The sequence below is a fragment of the Convolutriloba macropyga genome, chromosome 2 (assembly GCF_964194025.1).
Source record: "Convolutriloba macropyga chromosome 2, txConMacr16.3, whole genome shotgun sequence".
NCBI lineage: Eukaryota > Metazoa > Xenacoelomorpha > Acoela > Convolutidae > Convolutriloba > Convolutriloba macropyga.
The window spans coordinates 1,840,322-1,865,535 of record NC_134469.1 but is presented as its reverse complement, the minus strand read 5'-3'; the positions used below and the strand labels follow the sequence as shown (position 1 = coordinate 1,865,535).

At 34.0% G+C, this 25,214-nt stretch overlaps 2 protein-coding genes across 2 annotated transcripts in view; one reads left to right on the top strand and one right to left on the bottom strand.

Moving 5' to 3' along the window:
* The window catches only part of LOC142335556 (uncharacterized), a 127,196-nt gene that overhangs the window by 58,514 nt on the left and 43,468 nt on the right, over nucleotides 1-25,214 (top strand). The window contains exons 6-7 of the mRNA XM_075384093.1: nucleotides 19,358-19,482; nucleotides 20,070-20,190. Of these exons, the coding sequence (XP_075240208.1) occupies nucleotides 19,358-19,482; nucleotides 20,070-20,190 (246 nt within the window). The remainder of the gene's footprint in view (nucleotides 1-19,357; nucleotides 19,483-20,069; nucleotides 20,191-25,214) is intronic.
* Nucleotides 1-25,214, bottom strand: part of LOC142355630 (ubiquitin-like domain-containing CTD phosphatase 1) — a 161,485-nt gene that overhangs the window by 127,515 nt on the left and 8,756 nt on the right. The gene's annotated exons all lie outside the window — the stretch shown is intronic.

Below are 25,214 nucleotides of genomic sequence, written 5' to 3'. Positions count from 1 at the left end.
AAATTCAACTTATTGAATTCTTTGACCCGTGTTATCGACCACGACAATGGTGTCCAGACCAGCTACAGACAGACAAATTTTGGACCTACAGAATGCAGAATCAGCTACTGCGTGGATTATGTCTTTTGTGGCCAAATGTCGCGCAGAGAAGAAAGAGGACAAAGTCAGCACCGATTGTACTGTACAGGACCTACAGGTAACCAATCTCTTTCTTAGTATGTGCGGGCAAGATGCAATTATTAAACTTAGGAGCTTAATGAGTCCTAGGAATTTGATAGACACTCCGTATGAAGACATCAGATTGGCGATTCAAAACTATATTTCTCCTCAAGAGAGAGAAGTAACGGCAGAAAGGGCTAAATTTCAGTCCGTTATACAAGGTGTAGGGGAGTCAGACGACGACTTCCTAGCACGTCTTAGAGAAGAAGCACGCTATTGTGACTTCGAAAAATTGAAAACAGCGGCCAACCCCGAAGAGGAGTTGGTAAAAATAAAGTTTATCTCAGGTTTGAGGGACCCTGAAGCAAAACTTAGACTACTAGACGGTATTAAAGCAAAACCAGCAATGTCGGTTACTGAAATGACCGAGAGCTTACAGTTCAGAAGTCAAGCAATGGCTTTTGCAAGTTCTTCATCAGGTAATAAGCCCTTTGCGGTGAAAGAAGAAGTTGGGTTCAACTTCAAAAAGACCTTTCGAAAACCAAAAGAAAAAATTACGGCTAATAGAGACAGCAACATGTGCACTAGGTGTGGAGGTAAGCCACACTCTAGTAGACCTTGTCCAGCGCTAAGTAAGAAATGCAACACCTGTGAAAAGGTGGGACACTTCTCAAAAATGTGTAGAAGCAAACCCCAACCAAATTCAGGTAAGTACAATAAACAGAATAATTTTTGCGAAGAAGAAAATGTTTCTTCAGAGCAAGCATCTCTAGCATCGGAGATGGGAATGTTTTATACTAAAGAACAAATCTTTAGCATGTCTGTGACATGGGAATACATCTCATTAAATAACTGCAAAGTAAAAATGCAGGTAGACACAGGTGCAGATAGCACAGTGATATCATCAAAAATATGGACTGAGGAAGAATTACTTTTACTGAAGAATGATTCCTGATTTTGCAACAAAAATGCTACCCTTAAATAACATGAGAAATAGCGATTTCTCATGGGGCAAAATGCAACAAAAAGCGTTTGAAGACATAAAAAATGAATTATGTGCTAACCCACTAGTACAGCCATATAGTCTACAAAAAGAAGCAACAGTTACTACTGACGCCTCTGAAAAAGCCATTGGCGGGGTTCTTTCGCAAGAAGGACATCCAGTCATATATGTACGAGAAAATTGACTCCAGCGGAGCAAAACTACTCGAACATAGAGCGGGAAGCACTGGCAATTGTCTTTGTGGTCACAAGATTGAAGCAATTCCTTCTTGGAAGACGATTTACCCTACAGACTGACCACAAACCACTCAAATATCTCTTTGCACCAGACGAAGAGATCCCGAAGACAGTATAAGCGAGAATCACAAGATGGGCAATAGCTCTAATGGGCTTCGACTATGAGTTGAAGTACACACCAGGGGAGCAGATACCCCATGCAGATGCTTTGAGCAGAATGGATTTTGACGAAGACGAATCCGACAACGATCGAGTGTGCTTGGCAATCAATAACATCTACTTCGCTCAGAGTGATTTGGTGACCCAAGCAGAAATCAAAACTGAACTTGGAACAAACAGACTCTTCCAGGACATAATGAAACGAATCAAAAGCGGCAATTGGAAACAATGTTCAGAAGCGGAAAAAGGATTCGAACAACAGAAAGATGCACTTACTTTACATAATGGAATCATCTTCAGAGGTGTTGTTCCTTTCATTCCACCCAAACTACGACACTTGGTTTTGGCAAAAGCGCATGAGACACATGCCGGAAAGAATGCAACTGAGGCATCAGTCAGAATGATAGCTTGGTGGCCTGGCATTACCCAAGACGTTCAACACTTTGTTAGTAAATGTAAGAATTGTCAACTGAACAGGCCTAGCCTGGGAAAAACAGTCTCTACGTGGCCAGAAGCCGACGTTTGGGAACGGCTCCACATGGACTGGGGTTACGTTAAGGACCAAGGCAATATATTAGTAATTGTTGACGCGGGTTCTGGTTGGATAGAAGCCTTCCCCGCGGGAAATAGAACATCGGAAACAGTTAAAATATATCTTAGTCAAATCTTTGCAAGATTCGGAATACCAAAAACTTTAGTTTCAGATAATGGTCCTGAATTTGTAAGTGGTGACCTTAAACAGTGGTGTGAATCACTGGGAATTAAGAAAATAGAATCACCCGTCTATCATCCAAGAGCTAATGGACTAGCTGAAAGAGCAGTTCAGACAGTGAAGCGGGCACTTCAAGCGTGGAGTCCCAACCTTAATGTGTCATTTGGAGCATTCCTGCAAAGGGCACTGATGACACATCGCAACACTTCAAAGACGAGGAGCAAAACTCCAGTTGAACTATTGTTGGGACGCAGAGTGAGACTACCAGCAATAGCAGATTTCGACTTGTGCGAACCCATTCTATTCAAGGCCAACGAAAACACAAAGACAGTTCCTGCTACCTTCATCATCAGGAAGGGCTTGAACACATCTTTCATACAGCATACAGCCCGAAAACTCAGCACGGACTATTCTAGTGAGCGAAAACCAAATTGCGAGACTAGACGAGGACAATGTGAAAACTGAACCAGCAGTGGAGGAGACCATATCTCAATCAGAACCACAACCCCAGAACACAGATGTGGGACCTTCACATCAAGATGAAGCTTCTGCAGCCACATCATCTGCAGAGCACCAACAACCGGAAACCTCAGAGCCTTCACGAACATCATCCAGGAACAGAAAACAACCTGACAGATTTGGAGAACCTATACCCACAAACTTGCTTAAAAAAGGAGGGAGGATGTGATGGTTTCAATGAAACATCAAGAAACTTAGAAGTTTTATTAAAGTTTCAAAGAACGAAAGAAGAACTTACCTGACGAACTTTATTGCTGTGTCGATAAGTAATGGCTACAAAACTAAACTCAATTCTAATTTTGTTTTGGCGCTATCATTATCTTATTGACCTATCAATCATATGTCAGAAGTAAATTCTCCCACCAACAGAAACCTGATCCTAACATCCACTGACCTCCAACTAATGAACTCGATTGTACCCAAGCCATATATGATTCTCATGAAATGTTGATGAAAATAGAAAGTCACCTCCGGGATTCGGAGTTAAGATCTTTTCACATGCCAATCATGTTAAATATTTTTAGCTAATCTAAATTTTCTCTGTATATTTTCGCATAGATAACCACTATAAATGCAAGCTAATTTTTGTATATTTTCAGTTCAAAATTTAATTTAAAATTCAACTTATTGAATTCTTTGACCCGTGTTATCGACCACGACATTATTATCCTTGGGAAAGATCTTTTTCTTTTTATCTTATTTTTTCACTTTAAAATTGCGAAATTTTATAAGACAACAAACTATGACTTATTTAGAATACGATGGCATGGATTGTAAGTTTTTCCTCGTAAGATTTTTTTTTCGTCAACTAAGTTACAGAAATGTTTCTTTTGGCCTTAAAGCCAAGCCACTCTTGGTCTTAATTTTCATGCTTCCATTTATTATTTAGTTATTTTGATTTGCTGATTAAGTTTTAATTACAAAATCTCATTATGCTAGAAACACTTTCGTACATTTATGACTGATGATTTAAGACTGAAGATTTGATGATCTTGGGTCTTGAGCTAACTTTTAACAATATCTTGCAAAATTGTGTCAGAAAATTGCAAGCAGGAAGCTGTAGTGATTTCGAAAAGATAACACGAGAGAGGTTGCTTCTAAAACGAGCTCTTGAATGGTAGAGCATCGTGAAATTCTTTATCATGACTGTATCGGCAATGTACGCATATGTATCAGTGTTTTTTTTTCTCAAAACAAGTCTTCTACGACTTTCAAATCCTATGTGCCAGTTTTCGTTGAGTTCTAAACTCTTTTTAACTAGGCACAAACTCAACAAATCTTAATCTGTATTTGATCACAGGTTTTGTTGGGAATGTTTGTGATGATGAGCGTATATGTGAGGGTTTGTTCTAATTTGTCTTTATGTTTGAAATTATACATGTACGTGCTTGCTTCGGCGGCTAAAAATTTTGCAGCGTTGTAGATATTCTGGCGGATTTGTAAACCCTATTTTTCCCTGACTTAAAAAAGAACTATGCTCAATCAAACGGTTGTATGGAAATTGACGTTCAATGCCAATTGGCCATAAAAAAACCCTGACTCGATAAGATTTTTGTTGATTGAAATTTTGTTTTTCTAGGCCTATTTGTGACTCATTTTTGTCCATATCGATCTTTATTTGACCCAAAATGCGATGCTGCTTGGTTATTCTTTCACCGCTGGAATTTTGCCTAACTAAAAAATCTGACTGGATTTTAATTCGACTACGGAACAAGCTTTTGTCAATTAGTGGGTCAATAAAAAAATTTCCAAGAGTCTGTTTCTTGCCTCAATCTCTCTTTCGTGCATTTCTAATCTAATGCTTAGCAGTTTTGATCTGGTTTCAAATTTGAAATGTTGTAGTACTGGACAAACGCTGAAGAAGCGAAACTAATTCATTTCTAGGAAACTGATAAGTTTTTTTGGCAGTATTTCAAATTCGTTTCAATTATTTGAACTTCATTATGCAATGCTCTCTAGCGCTGTGACGTGGCTTTTTCAGTATCTACAGAAACAAACAAAAAACACAAGCAACAAATTCTTCGTGAGCATCAATTAAAAAAATAACTCAAGTTATTTCAAAGTTTTGCCGTAGTGAAACCCCTCCCCTAATTTTTTATCTCGAGTCGAGGCCTCAAGCAAGGTTCTTCAAGTTGCTTTTAAAGTTGATGATATGATGTCAGGTTTTGATAGCATCTATTGAGACCGGCCATGTTCTGAATATATCTAACCCTGAATTCACTGACGAAAAATGAAACAACAATCAAACAAAATTAGACTGTATGTTTTTTTTGGTTTTATGATCTCTTTTCGTAGTTAATTAAATATTCAGAATAGGTTGGGGTTGGGCAGTTATAAACTGTTATAACAAATTTTAAAAAGCTAACTTTTCTTTTATCTTCTTATATTTGTGATAAAAATTAGATCGTCTATTAAATGTAGATAGGGAAGACCCTATAAAGACATCTGTATCCTTTCCCATTTCCCTTTAACCACCCCCCAACCCCCACAACCCCTCTCCCCCAACCCCCCCCCCCCCCACTTAAGAGTAAAATAAAACCCTCAACTTGAAGGTGACCAGATAAGAGCTATAAAGAAGCCAGTTGGCGTCAAATTCACTGAAGTGTAATGTATAGAGCCAATGGGGGCAAGGGCAACAGGGCTTTCAATGCACCCACACGTAGATAACGGGCTTGGGGTGACAATTTTAAGAGGTCTCTAAGAGTCTTTAACTTCCTGCGCCTACATCAGCGCCCAATTGATCTCTCCTTAAGGAGATAAAAAAAAATTGATAACACACTTGCCCTTATCCACCACCCACCCTTCAACACCACCATTTCAAAAAAGAAAGAAAACCTGCCCGCCTGTTATAACCCCCGCCGTTTTTTGTTCAACCTCCTAGTCGAAGAGAGAGAGAGAGAGAGAGAGAGAGAGAGAGAGAGAGAGAGAGAGAGAGAGAGAGAGAGAGAGAGAGAGGTTGGAGGGGGGGGGGGGGAGGACAACATGTAGGAGGCTGTTGAAATTGATAAGGCTTTCAAAGTGGAAGTATAACTGTTTATTAGTCGCATGGATTAACTCTTTTTCTCAAGGGTAAATTGGAAACGCTCTTTCCACGATGCTACTAACAAAAAGATGCCCGCTAACTTTTGTACATACTCCCATTCTAACACTAAAATTTTGAAAAAATGCGCTTATAATGGGGAAATGAAGCCGAACTTTTTTTTCAATTATCGGTTACTTAACTATGATGATTAATTCTCTGATGATTAACTCTGATAATTCACACAGAAATTCTGTGCAATAATAAGTTTGTTTTTCAGTACAAAATAAGTAATCTTTCAAATTGATGTTGAAGATTCCTTATAGAAGATAATTTATAATGAAGAACCACTTCGTCGTTTAGTATGCAACCCTAGTTGCAAAGACAAAACAAGAACGACAAAAAAATTGTAAAAAAGCTTCGGTATATTTGGTTTCAAACGTAAGAAAGATTTGTTATGGTCGTTTTTGGACAAAAAAGAGATTCGGTATGATTGCTTTTTAGAAGATTCGGTATATAAACGTAAGAGATTGTCGGTATGTTCGGTTTTAGACGTAATAGACGTAAAATTGTCGGCTTTTCCATAGGAAATTTGTCTGTTTATTATATAGTCAAACGTTATGACGGCGTTCTTTTTGCAGGAACTTTAAGAGTACTTCGTAGACAAAAATTCTGAAAGAATGTGCAAAAATTATTGAATTTTTGTTTGTTTGTTCACAAAAGTAAATTGAAAGAATGTAACATTCATGTTTATTTTTGAAGTCAAAAATAAGACAGACTTGCTGAACAATCTTGATATTTTTGTTGATTAAATCATTTTCACTGAATTTTGACATACTTTCTAGTAATTTACAAGCATAGTTATTTTACGTTTGGTAACGTTTCAAAACAAACCAGTCGACAGCTTTTTTGTTCCGTCTGCTGGACTAATTTGCTTTTAAAACCCAGAAGATAAAAGTTTATTGTATTTCTGTCATGAATACCGAATATAACCTACTTGAAAAACGACGATACCGAATCTATCTTGCGTTTTAAAACGACGATACCAAATCTGTCTTACGTTTAAAAACGTTAAAAACGACAATACCGAATCTCTTATGTAAAACACCGAACAAAAAAGATGATGCCGTTTCAAAAATCTATGAAATTTGTCGTGTTTCGCCAAAAAACGACAATAGTAAGGATCTCTTACGTTTGAAAATCAAATATTTCTCGACTAGGGAAGCCAAAATTTTGATGCCACTTCAGCAGAGTAAAGTAACATTGCTTGAAGCAAGCAGTTTTTTCATCACTTTTTTGGCTATGATAACTTAAAGCAAAACCCGCTGTCCATCTTTAAAAAAAGAAGCTTTAGCAGAACCATGTTTTCTTTTTGATCGATTGATCGTAGAAAGAAAGATTTAAAACAATCCTAAAAACATGTGCAACTCTTTTTTTTTCAATAAAGGAAACTACCAAGAAGCATTAAAGTGCAAACCTATTTCAGCAACAATGTCAGGGATTTTTAAAGAATTTTCATAAGGAAAAGTTTGATGAAGTGATTAACTTAACATATTGTTGTCTTTTAAAAGTCTTGTCGCAATAAGTGCTTATAACTTTTTGATCACAAAGATTGTGCAGCGAAGTGTTTGTAGCATACTCCTTTCAAGTTGGATTAGAAATAAATTGAAAAGATAAAGTAAATTTCAGATTTGGTTGAAAGTTTTTACCACACTTTTTTGCTCTTAAAGCAAAATCGAGCAGTACATTTTCCTTAAAGTGCCCCAAAGAGGATAGTAAAAGTGAGCCTTTTTTAAACTTTGCAGCAATGTAAAAAGAACATCACCGATTGCAATTAATGTCTTCAAAAGATGAAAAAACATAGGTTTCTTTTCCATTGTTTGTAGCACAAGCCTTACTAGTTTAAAATGTCAAGCGTTAAATGTGGATAAATAACAATAACATCAATTAGAACAAGGAGGCTGGTTAATGTGCGTTCACGCATGATAATCGAACCCAAGCTCATTTACATGTCTGACTTAATTCTCAACAAAATGAAGAGATAATCAAAAATAGATCATTGAGTTAAAAGATGTTTGAGTTTAAAGAATTGTTACTCACCCAAACTACTACTTTATTTACATAATGCCATGCCTCAATAGAGTGCTCACGAGATCTACCATTAGAAAGACTGAGAGAAAAAACAGACAGCAAAACAAAGGAACAAGCGAAAATATAAATTTTTTTTACGGCAAAATCTCAAAATATAAATTTATAAGCACCTAGCAACAACGTCAAATTACAATCAGAGAAAACCCTAACTACACAAACTTACTTTTTCGTAATTACGAAGCAGATGGAATTTTTCTAATGAGACTACTAATTCGGTTAAATTTATACAGAAAAGTTGAAATTGTTGACCCTCATATGACGACTCAAAAAATATTTATGAAAAAGGAAGTTGTTCAAAAAACAAAACAACCGTTACGAAAAAAATCAATGAACACGATAAAGTTTGCATTCCAAGGAAATGGACGGGACCTATAAATGATGGGAATAAGTTACAATGTGTCAAAAAGACCAACACAAACGGAAAAATTTTCAAAAATTTTGAAAACATCTTTCAGTTCTTTAAGATCTTTAGCTACAAATTGACTCCACTGATGAAGTTGATTTGATCCTCAATCAAAAACATATGAGAGCTCTCAGCATATAGAAAAAGTTTTACAACTAAATAGAGAATAAAGATTAGACAAAAAAGCAGATTAAAATAAATTGAGAGAGAAAAGTTACGAAGAAATTGAAAAATGAATTACTCAATAAAGCCCTATAGTTTCCAACTTTTTTAAAGCAATGGATTTTTTTTCATTGTAACAAGATGACTTATAATTACAACAAATATTATCAAATGTATTGAGACCACAACATTTTTGAGAAAACCCCTGGTATCAAAGCCATTAAATCCATTAACTTTCAACGGAATGCAAAAAACACGCTACATACTGTCTCGATGGCAAAGCAATGATACCAGTCCTTTATATGTCATCAATAAGTCATCACAATTAGTCTTCTGATTATCAAAACAATAACAAATACAGGCAAAAACAAAAAGTTCATTAGAAAAGTGCGAGAAGAATGTGTCGGAACCATTAAAACCATACGGTCTTTCAAAAACTTTTATCTACGATAAAAAAACTCCTTCTCTACGCCGATGGGAACTGTCAAAAATGTAATAAAAATGATAAGATTTCAAAAAGAATCAAAAAGAGGGAAAAAATATTCAAAAATTGTCATAGAAAACTACAAAAACTCGTGGCTTCGAAGTCATAAAACCAATAGTTAGAGGATAAAACCACAAAACAGATTAATTTTGGTTTCATTAAAAAAGAAATTGGTCCTGTCATTATTGAGACTGACTTAAAAGTGCGTAGAAATAAGTTGTTTTTGAAGATATAGCAGTCATTAGCTGTCCACGCAAAGCACTGGATAGTTTTTGTTCATCTCATTAAATAACCTTTTGCTATTTTAGTCAAGGAGACTGTGATGACTTCAAAAATTTTAAAATCTTGAAAAGAAAAACGAATTTTCATTAAAATTTACGAAAACTCAGTGATGAATGTTAAAAAAAACAGAGCGATTCTTTCAAAACGCATTGTTTATTCATTTGGCATCATTTGAGTGTAAATGAGGTTTGTACTTAACGAAACCTTGATTTGGAAAATGACTAGACTTGAAAAAACCAAATCAATATTAAAAAAGTTTTAAATTTAGCTCTCAAATAAAATTCGATGTTCTTATTAGTAAAATTCCCCATGAGACCATATTTGAAATTATATTTTATTAGAAAAAATTTCAATTTGAACGAATATTCCCCTAAAAGTGAGCAAAATCATGCCAAACCCCACGTGTTCACACAAAACTTTAAACATCGATAACTCCTCGAAAAAATTTTAAAAAAAAGAAATTTCAAAAATTGTTTTGAATTCCGAATTCTACGTTGGGCGGGATTTCTAATGATACTTTTACATTTCTCTACAACGAATATATCGATCGGCCAAAATTGACTGCACAAAAAAAATCCATTTGAGTATAGTTCCTCCCCCCCACAAGTGGGGTCGGAACAAAAAATTAAACGAACATTGTGTAAAGGATTTCTGAATTACTCGAAATAAACTGATATGCTATCATTGAAAGTTTTCATTATTTTCTTTTCTATTTCATTTTTATATATTGTTTTGAATTGATTTCTATGCAGAATTTTATCATCTTAGCACTTTTATTGTATCATTCTAAGCTTTTATTATATGAGTCTCACACTTTTTTGAAAGGTAGTTCAAAACTTTTAATGGTGATAACATAATCTTTTAGCAGTGCGTACATAAACTTTTAGATTAACAATGTGTGATTTTTTGAGAACACAGAATTGAATTGCGTCAATTTATATCTGACGATAATAGCGATTCCAATCCATTTGTTGTCCCATAACAGCAATATTTTACAATCTAATATTGATTAGAGACTACTGTGGAAAGAAGGTTTAATTCGATCCCGACTTTGATGTGGGGTGAAGGAGGAAGACGTTAAATGTTATCAGACATCGTAATAAGATACAAAGTGGGAAAAAGGGGGAATGTTTGAAACAACTCCCTAATTGAACATTTCAAACGCATAAAACGGGCTTATCTCAAGGTAGAGATTCGAAAGACACCTTCAAGCATATAAAGTACAGCAAGCTGTTCAGAATGTCGAATGGTGGGTAAGCCTACATTCCAGTTAGGTTTCTAGGTATCGAATTGAAATATTGATCTCTCAAGCTATAAAAATTTCAAAAAAAAACGACTATTCGAAACATCGGATGCTCTTTTAAGCCTTCATTTGAGTGGAAAACCAATGCCACGTCGATATGAAATACCGAATAAAGTTCTAAAAACGAAGAATCTCATTTAAAACTCAACGTCTACAAGATTTCAATTTTAGACTAATTGTGAAAGAAATTGTTAAAACTTGTTTTCAAAAAGTTCAGATGGTTTGCAACGTCGCGGTGAAAAAAACTAATGCTCACTCAATTTATAAAAACACAGAATTCTTTTAATCAAGGTGAACAAAAGTGCATTTTCAGTTAAACTGTGAACAAATTATTTTAAAAATTGTTTTCATATGTAAAAGTGTTTGTATAGCGATAAGAAGTTGCATTAGAACTGTATGCATCGGATGAGAAATGTCATTTGTTCATGTGAAAAAACAGATATCGATCAAAAAGAGGTCTGAAAAGATTCTAAGAGCCGATAGAGAAACTTCAATTATAAATTTCACCCTTCTGATTGGTCAATGTTTGACTCGAACTGAAAATAAATTTTGCCCCATAAGTGACTTTACTTAATCAAAACCAAGTTTTATTAAATTCATAATTATTATTTTGTTAAAATAGTGACAAAAATTTTGCATAAGTTTATTATTTAATTGTCATTAATTAATCAATTACCAATCAGTATCATAGTTATCAATTGGTTTTCGTATAGTTATTGTTATAGGTGGTTATAGTTGGTTATTTTCAGAGCATAATTATGCTAACATATTACTAATTTTGCTACATTTTTTTAATTCAAACAATTTTAACATATTCTTCGTTAACAAAAAAAAACTTGAAATTGTTTTGAATAAAATTAGTAAAATGTTGTTAGTAAAATTACCAACTAATCAACCACATTTCAAATAATCTTTAGAAAATTTCTTCTTCTGTGTTAGATTTAGGCCAGTTGACCTCCAAATATCTCGAATGCTTTTTCCACTTAGAGACTTTACCTTCTAGTGGCAATACACTGATGCCGCCTTTTCTAATCAAATCAATCTTTTCTATCAAAGCACATTACCATTGCACCACACCCCCGGGCTCTAACCCACCAGTGAACAAATCCCAGGAAAAAAGGAAAAAAAGAGAAGTCGAATGCTGGTATATAGCTATAGCAATCCTACAACAATGCAGTCCATTTGAGACACAAAAAGCTGAATGAAGCCTTGATTAGACGTAAGAAGTCTGAAATCTTTAGCGGGACGTATAAATATATCTGCTATATAAATTCATCAAGGAAAATACTTACGTGAAAATAATACCCTCAATAATATGTTAAACGCAGGGCTGGTTTGCAGACATTCAAGGTCAAATCTGGGTGTTGTATCAAGTATTAGCTGTTATTAAAGACAAAATTTAATATGTGAAAAATATACTCATCTAATGATACATGTCTACAGCAATATATCACGCTACGTCTAGATCGGTTTTGTCTAGGATGGCTTTATTGCAATTTGAATAATTTCAATCAATTGTTAGAATAATATGTTAAGATAGTTTTGATGACGCAGTTTGCATTATCAATAACGAGGTTAATTTGTCTTGATTATATCACACATTTTTTCAGAAAAAAAACAAAAAGGTGTTTATAGTGCAGAATTCAAAGAGGAATAGTTACGTCAGGCAGTTAACCTGGTTGCCCATCATATAAATCTCTTAATAGTCATACCAGGTCATATATGGTTTTTAATAATCATACAAATCCATATATGATTTGTATGATTTCTTGGTTGTCATAATAAGATCATATATGATTTACTAGTAATCAAACAGGAATCATACAAAAATTTTCAAGAAAATTGGATAATATTCATTTTCGATAGAAGATTTTAAAATTTCATAGTCAAACATGGTCATATATGAAGCGTAAAACTTCAACGAAAACATAATTTTTGTATTATGTAGTCTGAAGGTATTTGAATTAACAACAAACCCCAACAGGATATTGTTTACTTCGTTTGTACACAAAAAACTTGTATTACGTTGTATTCTAGTATAGATTATTTTGATGTTTTCTGTAAAATATACCCAAATTTTCGAAAAATTTGATATGAACTTTTATGATTTGTCTTAAAAAAAACTGAAGTTCTGGTTATTCAAATAGAATTAGTCCCAAATTGGCATTTCAGCTTTGCAATCAATCAGTTGCAATCAATCAATCTGATTTGTTTTTGTTTTTTTGGGAATGAGGCTACTTCCGTCAAGTTTTGAAGACTAATTATGATTTATTCTTGCCGGATCTTGGAAATTAAAGGTTCCCAGTGTCAAAGTGTTTTAAAAAATTGTTAATATTTTTATTTTCCAATAACAATTTGTCCAGAAAAGCACAAATCCTTTTTCTTGCAAGGTGTTCATGTTTTGAAAAACTTTTCGAAGAGAATAATTTTTTAAAAAACACAACTGAGGCGAGGTTATTGGGTCACAATCTGTTCCGATGTTTTCGGGCCATTTGTCCCTATAAAAAAGATGTGAACTACATTTTACCTAAGATTTCAACGTTATCTATTTAGAGAGATCAAGGCAACCCTCTCCCCATAACAGCGAGAACCCCTTTTAACATCATATTTGAACTAAAAACGTTGTACACAGTAATTGTACACAGTAACACAGTAATCAAAGACAGGTTAAAGTTAATTAAGTACAGATACTTACTTTTTTTTCTCTAAAAATCTGAAATCTTTAGCGGGACGTATAAATATATCTGCTATATAAATTCATCAAGGCAAATACTTACGTGAAAATAATACCCTCAATAATATGTTAAACGCAGGGCTGGTTTGCAGACATTCAAGGTCAAATCTGGGTGTTGTATCAAGTATTAGCTGTTATTAAAGACAAAATTTAATATGTGAAAAATATACTCATCTAATGATACATGTCTACAGCAATATATCACGCTACGTCTAGATCGGTTTTGTCTAGCATGGCTTTATTGCAATTTGAATAATTTCAATCAATTGTTAGAATAATATGTTAAGATAGTTTTGATGACGCAGTTTGCATTATCAATAACGAGGTTAATTTGTCTTGATTATATCACACATTTTTTCAGAAAAAAAACAAAAAGGTGTTTATAGTGCAGAATTCAAAGAGGAATAGTTACGTCAGGCAGTTAACCTGGTTGCCCATCATATAAATCTCTTAATAGTCATACCAGGTCATATATGGTTTTTAATAATCATACAAATCCATATATGATTTGTATGATTTCTTGGTTGTCATAATAAGATCATATATGATTTACTAGTAATCAAACAGGAATCATACAAAAATTTTCAAGATAATTGGATAATATTCATTTTCGATAGAAGATTTTAAAATTTCATAGTCAAACATGGTCATATATGAAGCGTAAAACTTCAACGAAAACATAATTTTTGTATTATGTAGTCTGAAGGTATTTGAATTAACAACAAACCCCAACAGGCTATTGTTTACTTCGTTTGTACACAAAAAATTTGTATTACGTTGTATTCTAGTATAGATTATGTTGATGTTTTCTGTAAAATATACCCAAATTTTCGAAAAATTTGATATGACTTTTTATGATTTGTCTTAAAAAAACTGAAGTTCTGGTTATTCAAATAGAATTAGTCCCAAATTGGCATTTCAGCTTTGCAATCAATCAGTTGCAATCAATCAATCTGATTTGTTTTTGTTTTTTTTTTGCGAATGAGGCTACTTCCGTCAAGTTTTGAAGACTAATTATGATTTATTCTTGCCGGATCTTGGAAATTAAAGGTTCCCAGTGTCAAAGTGTTTTAAAAAATTGTTAATATTTTTATTTTCCAATAACAATTTGTCCAGAAAAGCACAAATCCTTTTTCTTGCAAGGTGTTCATGTTTTGAAAAACTTTTGGAAGAGAATAATCTTTTAAAAAACACAACTGGGGCGAGGTTATTGGGTCACAATCTGTTCCGATGTTTTCGGGCCATTTGTCCCTATAAAAAGATGTGAACTACATTTTACCTAAGATTTCAACGTTAGCTATTTAGAGAGATCAAGGCAACCCTCTCCCCATAACAGCGAGAACCCCTTTTAACAGCATATTTGAACTAAAAACGTTGTACACAGTAATTGTACACAGTAACACAGTAATCAAAGACAGGTTAAAGTTAATTAAGTACAGATACTTAATTTTGCTCTAAAAATCTGAAATCTTTAGCGGGACGTATAAATATATCTGCTATATAAATTCATCATGGCAAATACTTACGTGAAAATAATACCCTCAATAATATGTTAAACGCAGGGCTGGTTTGCAGACATTCAAGGTCAAATCTGGGTGTTGTATCAAGTATTAGTTGTTATTAAAGACTAAATTTAATATGTGAAAAATATACTCATCTAATGATACATGTCTACAGCAATATATCACGCTACGTCTAGATCGGTTTTGTCTAGGATGGCTTTATTGCAATTTGAATAATTTCAATCAATTGTTAGAATAATATGTTAAGATAGTTTTGATGACGCAGTTTGCATTATCAATAACGAGGTTAATTTGTCTTGATTATATCACACATTTTTTCAGAAAAAAAACAAAAAGGTGTTTATAGTGCAGAATTCAAAGAGGAATAGTTACGTCAGGCAGTTAACCTGGTTGCCCATCATATAAATCTCTTAATAGTCATACCAGGTCATATATGGTTTTTAATAATCATACAAATCCATATATGATTTGTATGATTTCTTGGTTGTCATAATAAGATCATATATGATTTACTAGTAATCAAACAGGAATCATACAAAAATTTTCAAGAAAATTGGATAATATTCATTTTCGATAGAAGATTTTAGATTTTCATAGTCAAACAAGGTCATATATGAATCGTAAAACTTCAACGAAAACATAATTTTTGTATTATGTAGTCTGAAGGTATTTGAATTAACAACAAACCCCAACAGGCTATTGTTTACTTCGTTTGTACACAAAAAACTTGTATTACGTTGTATTCTAGTATAGATTATTTTGATGTTTTCTGTAAAATATACCCAAATTTTCGAAAAATTTGATATGACTTTTTATGATTTGTCTTAAAAAAACTGAAGTTCTGGTTATTCAAATAGAATTAGTCCCAAATTGGCATTTCAGCTTTGCAATCAATCAGTTGCAATCAATCAATCTGATTTGTTTTTGTTTTTTTTTGCGAATGAGGCTACTTCCGTCAAGTTTTGAAGACTAATTATGATTTATTCTTGCCGGATCTTGGAAATTAAAGGTTCCCAGTGTCAAAGTGTTTTAAAAAATTGTTAATGTTTTTATTTTCCAATAACAATTTGTCCAGAAAAGCACAAATCCTTTTTCTTGCAAGGTGTTCATGTTTTGAAAAATTTTTGGAAGAGAATAATCTTTTAAAAAACACAACTGGGGCGAGGTTATTGGGTCACAATCTGTTCCGATGTTTTCGGGCCATTTGTCCCTATAAAAAAGATGTGAACTACATTTTACCTAAGATTTCAACGTTAGCTATTTAGAGAGATCAAGGCAACCCTCTCCCCATAACAGCGAGAACCCCTTTTAACATCATATTTGAACTAAAAACGTTGTACACAGTAATTGTACACAGTAACACAGTAATCAAAGACAGGTTAAAGTTAATTAAGTACAGATACTTACTTTTTTGCTCTAAAAATCTGAAATCTTTAGCGGGACGTATAAATATATCTGCTATATAAATTCATCATGGCAAATACTTACGTGAAAATAATACCCTCAATAATATGTTAAACGCAGGGCTGCTTTGCAGACATTCAAGGTCAAATCTGGGTGTTGTATCAAGTATTAGTTGTTATTAAAGACAAAATTTAATATGTGAAAATTATACTCATCTAATGATACATGTCTACAGCAATATATCACGCTACGTCTAGATCGGTTTTGTCTAGGATGGCTTTATTGCAATTTGAATAATTTCAATCAATTGTTAGAATAATAGGTTAAGAAAGTTTTGATGACGCAGTTTGCATTATCAATAACGAGGTTAATTTGTCTTGATTATATCACACACTTTTTCAGAAAAAAAACAAAAAGGTGTTTATAGTGCAGAATTCAAAGAGGAATAGTTACGTCAGGCAGTTAATCTGGTTGCCCATCATATAAATCTCTTAATAGTCATACCAGGTCATATATGGTTTTTAATAATCATACAAATCCATATATGATTTGTATGATTTCTTGGTTGTCATAATAAGATCATATATGATTTACTAGTAATCAAACAGGAATCATACAAAAATTTTCAAGAAAATTGGATAATATTCATTTTCGATAGAAGACTTTAAAATTTCATAGTCAAACAAGGTCATATATGAAGCGTAAAACTTCAACGAAAACATAATTTTTGTATTATGTAGTCTGAAGGTATTTGAATTAACAACAAACCCCAACAGGCTATTGTTTACTTCGTTTGTACACAAAAAACTTGTATTACGTTGTATTCTAGTATAGATTATTTTGATGTTTTCTGTAAAATATACCCAAATTTTCGAAAAATTTGATATGAACTTTTATGATTTGTCTTAAAAAAACTAAAGTTCTGGTTATTCAAATAGAATTAGTCCCAAATTGGCATTTCAGCTTTGCAATCAATCAGTTGCAATCAATCAATCTGATTTGTTTTTGTTTTTTTTGGGAATGAGGCTACTTCCTTCAAGTTTTGAAGACTAATTATACTTTATTCTTACCGGATCTTGGAAATTAAATGTTCCCAGTGTCAAAAGTGTTTAAAAAAATTGTTAATATTTTGATTTTCCACAAACAATTTGTCCAGAAAAGCACAAATCCTTTTTCTTGCAAGGTGTTCATGTTTTGAGTAAATTTTGGAAGAGAATAATCTTTTAAAAAACACACCTGGGGCGAGGTTATTGGGTCACAATCTGTTCCGATGTTTTCGGGCCATTTGTCCCTATAAAAAAGATGTGAAATACCTTTTACCTAAGATTTCAACGTTATCTATTTAGAGAGATTAAGGCAACCCTCTCCCCATAACAGCGAAAACCCCTTTTATCATCATATTTGAACTAAAAATGTTGTACACAGTAATTGTACACAGTAACACGGTAATCAAAGACAGGTTAAAGTTAATTAAGTACAGAGACTTACTTTTTTGCTCTAAAAATCTCCTTTTTGGACAATCTTATGCCTTAGTGGGTGCTAAAAAAACAGTAGTTAGTTATGCACTAAACAAATTCGACGTCATTAAATGTTTTCCCATTTAAACAAATATTCTTCTCTCTTCTGCAGAAATTTGGTAATAGAGTTTTAATCACTAAAGCCAAACAAAAACACTGTAAAAGTTTTTTTGACGATTTTGTCTAAATTGTTTCTTTTGTTAAGTTGTGAAGCACCAACAATCTATATTTTTCTTTTTTCATCTTTTGAATTTGCCAATGAGAAATATTTCCTTGAAAAGTGCGTTTGTTGATCTTAGAAATTGAATTTTTCATGTTGGACTTTTCCCCTTGGTAGAAGCTTGGCTTTAAAAAGCAACTGCCAGCTCAAGTATTTATATTTTTTCTCCATATTCGGGTTTTTCTGAATATTATGATTCAATTGCATTTCATTTTATTTCGAAAACTATTTTTTGCAACTTTAGGACGAGGAATTTTAGTGCATGAAAAAGATCTTACTTAAGGGATTGCATCTCATACAGGTACAAATAAAATTGAGTGGAAACTATGGAATGCTTTCCCTTAATTTTCTGTTTTTGAAGATTGTCACAAATGGAGGCCAATTTCCGAAAACTTGCCAATATTTACTTCAGATTGAGCTACCTTACCTGTAAACGCGTTTAAAACAAAAAAAGAAACAAATTTGCTCCTTTTGGAATTTTTTCTAGCACTTTTTTTGCAGTTATCTGTCAGTGTTTATTTTTGAAAATGACTGTGAATATTTGAGTGCGTATTTTGGGTTCAAATTGCATGTAATAATAGCTTATAAATTAAATTAACTTTTTAAAAGGTTTCGATTGACTACTTTTCTGGCTTCTTATTGAACATGTTCGCACCCTTAGTTGGGTTGTGGGATATCTGTTTTCGTCTATATTAACTGAGCAGAGCAACTTAGTCAAGAAGATTACCTGACTCAGTAAAAAAAATCACTTTAGATTTTGAATTACAACACAGACCGCATCGAGCAAAGTTCACGAAGAAATTGAGATGTTCTCAGTGACTTCATCAGAGCCCCGTGAACTATGTTTGAAACAAGCATCCGTTTTTGACTATTTTAAGTACATTAAAATCTACTGTTCTTATGTTGAAAATCGTCAACAAAAACCGCTGAAACGGACGAAAAAAAATCATAAGGGCTTTGATTAGTTTTTGCGAAATAGAAACGACGAAGACTAACGATTTCTTTAGTTAAAATGAACAAAAATCTGTGACAATGACAATGCCTTGGGGCAGTTGGAAGGGGGGGGGGTCTCAGTGATTTGTTCTTTGGCTTCTCAAAAATCTTGGTGTTTGATTTGTTTCATTGGTTTCCCTGGTGCTTTTTTTCGCGAAATTCTGTGATATGAAGCCATTTAGTCAAATATAGCAAGCATTCACAATGTTTTGGAGGGCACAATTTAGCTCCAAAATGATGAAATTAAACTGTAGCGTAAGAAAACGTTGGGGATTTCGTAAGAAAGAAGAGAAAAAAATGAAAAAAGAAAAAAAATTACTGCATTTTTTTAATTAAAGAACTTTGTAATCTCAACTGGGGATGTTGTGTGCTAGATTGTCGTGTTGAGCACTGGGAGATTGCATGTCCGGGTGGGGGGTGGAGACAGGGCTGTGTCAAATTCTGGGAAATGTGTGATGGCATCAAACACTGTGACGATGGAAGCGACGAGGATCCGGAGGTAGTAACACGACTACTCGTAATAGATCTCCGATGGCTATCAGGTTTTCCACCTTAGACGAAACTTTCAAAACATACTAAGACTTATTCGGTGCCGTAGAAAACTTCCAAAACTTTGTACGGCGCCGTTTAAGGCAGTAAAAAGTTTTCTACGGCAACGTAAAAAAAATGATATAATTACCAATTTCTATACAAGATCTTAGTGCGGTTTTCATTCGAGACTTATACGGTGCCGTACTACGGCCGTACCAAGTTTGCCAAGTACGGGTAACCTGGGCTATATTGTAACATCTTGGAAGTTTTCAGATCACGAAGGTCAACGTGCAAGACCTTGCAAGATCGAAACTGCCTCTGATCAGACCGTCCCGGACCGAAGTGCCCTCTGATCCGACAAGTTCCAGACCATTGTCCAGACAAAAGTGCGCTCGAAGGTTTTTCCAGACCATGTAATTCGAGCGCACCGGGAACATGTGTGCGCTCGAAGATCGTCTGATCAGGGATCACTTCGGTCTGGCCACCTCGACCTGGGATCTATTGCGCTCCCCCAGATTAGTGGGCATATGAATTAAATTTGGCTGTGATTTACAGGTGTGTGAGCACAACAGCTGTGAGAACTTCACAAATTACCTTCACTATGCATTCCAATGTGAGAGTAGCACGAGGTGCATATGGAGCTACTACCTCGGAGACACCATCAACGACTGCCCAGGTAAACAACATAAACAAACATCTTCATCATCATCGTCAAACCACATTACAAGTGTAAAAATGACAATATTCAGTTCTATATTTACACTGATGGTTCAACTCATATTGGTGATATATTGTCAATAAGAAGCAGTTATTTTTTGTAAAGAGTTTTTGGCCAAGTTTGACCTTTCAGTAGTCTATGTTTTCTCCCTACGCTAAGTACGCCGTATAGGGTTACCCAGATTGAGGTCCCAGACAGAAGTGACCTCTAATCAGACCCAAGCCGAACGCACACGGTGTGTTTCCAGACCCAAGTTTCAGGGTCTGGAAATCGGTTTGAGCTCACTTGAGTCTGGACAATGGTCTGATTTTGGTCTGATCAGAGGCCGTTTCCGTCTGGTTAGTCTGATGCATTATCACTCACATTACATGTGTATAATAGACTACTGCTTTTCGACGCTTCGAGCTACTAAAACGCGCACGTGCACGATTTAAAATGCCAAAAGACGGCAGTGCCAAAGGTCAAAATGCCAAAAAACTTTTATACATACCCGGAACGAATTTCTGGTGTTGATCACTACTTCTCCAGTGAAAAATACGTCTTTAATTGACAAATCAATGCTGATCACGTCTTATTTAAAATCTTAAGACTTGTAAAGGCTTGCCAATACTTGGTCAAGACATTAAAAGTCTAAGTCAAGTCTTGGCAACGACTTGACAAGTCCTAAGTCAAATGTTGGCCACAATTTAGCAGGCTTTGAGTCTTGACCAAGATTTGACAAGTCATGATAATTAATTTTGTGAACAAATTAATTACATTTAAAGCATTTCAAAATTAGATACAATTGGTCAATTTTCGTAACAGACATTTGTTAATCTGACCTAGCTGTTTTTGCTGAGCGTTTACCGACTTAAAATGCTCCAGATATTTACCCCGAAACCAATTTTGTATTAAATAGGTAGAAAGGTTTGGCCATGATTGGTACATTTGGGCAAAATCAGAAATTTTTTAATTCTCTTTCATGTGAACTTTGTAGAACTGCTCGCCTTTTCTCATGCTTATTTTTTTGAGAGTTTTGAAGGCAAGTCCTTGTGAATGGCGGTGTTTTTCTTTCATGACAGAACGATAGAGAAAACGACACTGAAAACTGTTCGCAGGACTTGTCAGGTCTTGGAAAACACTTGCTCAAAACTTGTCAGTTCTTGGCCGAGACTTGATTCAAAACTGGTCAAGACTTAAGACATGCCAAGTCTGAAAAGTTGAAAAGTGACATGATCAGAGCATTGATCTAGTACTGATTCAAAAGTTGCAATTCCACTGAACCAGTACTGATTAAAACATGACGTTCAGTCTGGGTAGCCAGACGTTAACTTCCGCAAATTTTTGTCATTTTAAGACGTGTGTGTTGTCAGTATAAATGACCAGTTAAAAAAATGCGTGTTTTTTAGCAAGGTTTTGTAACTCTTTAGAATGCACTTCGCAACTCTGGCTGATCATTTTGAAGCACTACGTTATAAACAACAGAGGTTGACAGTGGTTTTAAGCAGAGTCGCGTAACCTTTGTGAAACTTAATAACGAGTGTCCAAAGCAATAGTCTAATGAGTTTCCGTTTCACGTCTTTTTTGCACGACCTAATATAGCTGTCATACGAACAAAGATGTTCATTAATATACCGTCTGTCCTATAATATTAACTATTACGAGACAATTTTCAGAATAAATGACCAGTTTTGAAGAGTCTTTAATTATGTTAGTTTGTTTAACAAAAACCAACTCCCTTGTTCGTTTTTAATTATCTGACAGTTAACGCACCCATCATCCTGGGATCCATTCTTCCAGTTCATCCCAGTTTTTGTAGCGGACCGAAACAAACCTATTTTCAAAGAAAGTGACTGTAACTTACAAACTTACAAGCCAACTAAAAGGGTAAATTAAAAAGCACTCAAGTTAGAAAAAAGTTTTTTGTTACTTAGAGTAAAACAAATAATTGATGCCTGATGATTTCTTTTGTAAAAAAATATCGAAAAACCTAGTATAAATTTGTTTTCTTTTCAAAATTTTAAAATTTTTAAACATGACAAATCCTAAACAAGTGTTACATCTTAATAAAAAATGATTTCGAGTCATGACGTACGTACCCTTTTTGCATTCTGTGGCGACATTTTTGTACATAAAATTTCATCCAAAAAATTGCTTTAATATTTCTTTTCGTTGGGTAATAATGAGAAATGCTGTTGTAGGCTTAACATTAAGTAATTCTTAACCTCTGAAATTCCCAAACCAAGCAAATACATTCACATTTTTAACCAGATCAAGATACTGTTTACATGTATACGTCGGCAGAGAACCCTGCAGGGTAACTTTGAAGCTACCCATTCGTAGATTAAATCCAAGCAGTTCTAACATGCTAATTCGAATTTAATTTGACAATCCGGAAATGAATTTGATCCCTGATTGTTATCCATTACCTAGTTAGACTGTTTGTTGTATTCTGCGATCAAACAACACATTCAGCCATGCTGATTAGATTAAAGAAGCCCAAACTTCAAACATTTAGCTTAAGAGTAGGGTTTTTGTTGAACAAAGCGTGAATCAATGTTTACAGACATTGTAAATTGTAATGATTTATATCGCAAGCAATATAAACCCAAGTTAAAATGGGTTAAGTCTTGCTTTTGCAACAGTTTTCTTACTCCTTCTGTAAATAATGGTTGGGTGTTTTCCATTATAGCACCCCTTTTTCCGCGAAATTAGGAACCCTCTATTATGTATAATACACCTTCATTATGGGGGTGTAGGTTATATGAACACCAAGCTGGGAGCTATGATGGGAAAGACCTTAATAGTGGCTGGCTCTGATCAAAACAGAATAGATCCAAATTCTGGCGAAACAGAATAGATCCAAATTTGCAATATCGAACTAAAATCTTGTAGTGTATTGCAAAAAGAAGGAAAATGATTTGAATTGCTTGCGGACGAAAATCGAAGCAAAAATAATTGTCGCGTTCGTCTTGCTTCTGCAAAATATTCCCCTGACCGTTTCTGACTTTTTCCAACGATAATTTTCCAATGACCATTTCCAATCAAAAAGAATTATTAGGTCAAAGTTTTTTTTACAAAAAAAGATTGTGAGTTCTAAGCTGCTCTCATTCACTGTTTTAAGAAGCTGAACTCAATTGGCGTTGTTTTACAATTTAAAGTCAAATGAAATGCGGAATTACACTGGTTTCAAGTTTTCACATCGTTGGAGAGTTACTTAAGGTTTCCAGTTAACCATTGAAACCATTGAATGAGTTAAATATTTTTAATTATTGCTTTTTAGTATGCTAATTAAAAACTGGGCACTTCTTCACAAATGCTTCAGCTCTCAGAAGTGCACGAATTTTTTTATTGTCTAACAAAAATCTTTCCGAATTTTGTTGAATAACAAGTTTGTAGAAGACGTACTGCTGATTTAAAATTATGATTTTTGAAGTTTCTATTTTTTTTTTCATCATGTTGAGTTAAACCTGGAAATGTTAAAAGGTCTTTAAAATTTTCAAAATAAAAACTTAAATTTTTACTTTGTTCATTTTAGAGTTGCGGGGTAGAGACTGGCATTGTATTTCCGGGTATGAAACTTTGTATTTCTGGGTCTGAAATGTTATGGTAGCATTGTAGTTGTTTGGCAGTAGTGTAGTATGTTGTAAGTTCTCTTAAAAATTGAATCAAGTTTTCGAAATAGGTTTTTTTTAGTTGACAATTTTCTCATTGCTAAAAATAATTTTTTTGTTTCCTTTTTTATAAGAATACATTAAACTTTAGTTTTCGCATATAATGCCTTAGGTTGTTCCAATTAAAGCTCAGTTTAGTGTAGTCCCCACCCCCAACATGAAATTTTGTAGGGGTAGGGGCTTAATTTTCATAGGTAAGGCTATGATGGGAAAGACCCAAACATCAATCTACGTGTAAGATTCATGATACTGAGCTGAAAAAATCACGAGCTCGAAGTATTCAGCTATTTTATAAATTCTTGATATGGAAGTTGAAATTTTGAGTCAAAAATCTAAGACAAGGGAAGCCTTGCGAAACAAAAAACAGTTTAGAGCAAGCTCTTTAAAACTTTCCAACAACATCGTAAAAATATATAAAGTATTTGCCTTAGAAAATGATCTGCAAACGTTTCGTAATTAATATTTTGCGTCTGAAAAAAGAAAAAAATACTCATATCTCATATCTCTCTCAAGGAAATGTTTTGTCCAAATGCAACAATACAGAAACACTCATGTGTCACCGGACTGGTTACCATTCTGGGTTTATTTAAAATCAAAAATTTAATAATAAATAAATTGTTTACTGCTATATATAAATACACAAATAACATCACAAATCGTTATACAAGCATTATTGTAACAATTGAACAACATTTCCAGCCGAGAGACAACTTTTAGGTCTAATTTGTGAAGATGGCGTTAAAATTTTTTAGAAATTAGCGGTCACCCAGTCACAGCTAAACCGAGACGAGACCATCAAGTCTGAAACAGACGATAGACTATATCAAAATAAAAGACACTAACTTAAGTTAACAATTTTAGGACTAATCATAGTGACATGTTGCTATGATAATTCAATTAGGTTTTAAGCTCTCATTTTAAACAAAAACCAACATTCCTATGTCGATGAAACGATCGAAAACGTTCGAGCTTGTCAAAAAAAACATAAGAGTTTTGACCTTGTTTCCCTAAAAATATCATCAAAAACGATCATTTCCTGAAAATTTTTGGCAAAATTTCAACTGGGGCAATTGGCCCGTTTTCTAGTGTGTCTAATAACGACAAAACAGCCTATTTTGGTTGTGATGGCTTTGAAAGTTTTGTGAGTGAAGATTTAGTTTTAGTGACGTGTAACACGTGAAAGTGAACAGATAACTCGATTGTTTACCAAATAAACAACTCTTGTTCAAACGGACTTGTTTGTTGTCCTCTCTTTGCTTAGGGTGTCTTTGCTTTAATACATGTCCCATTAGAGGCACAAGAACTGCTTTTTGATTTACGACAATCGAA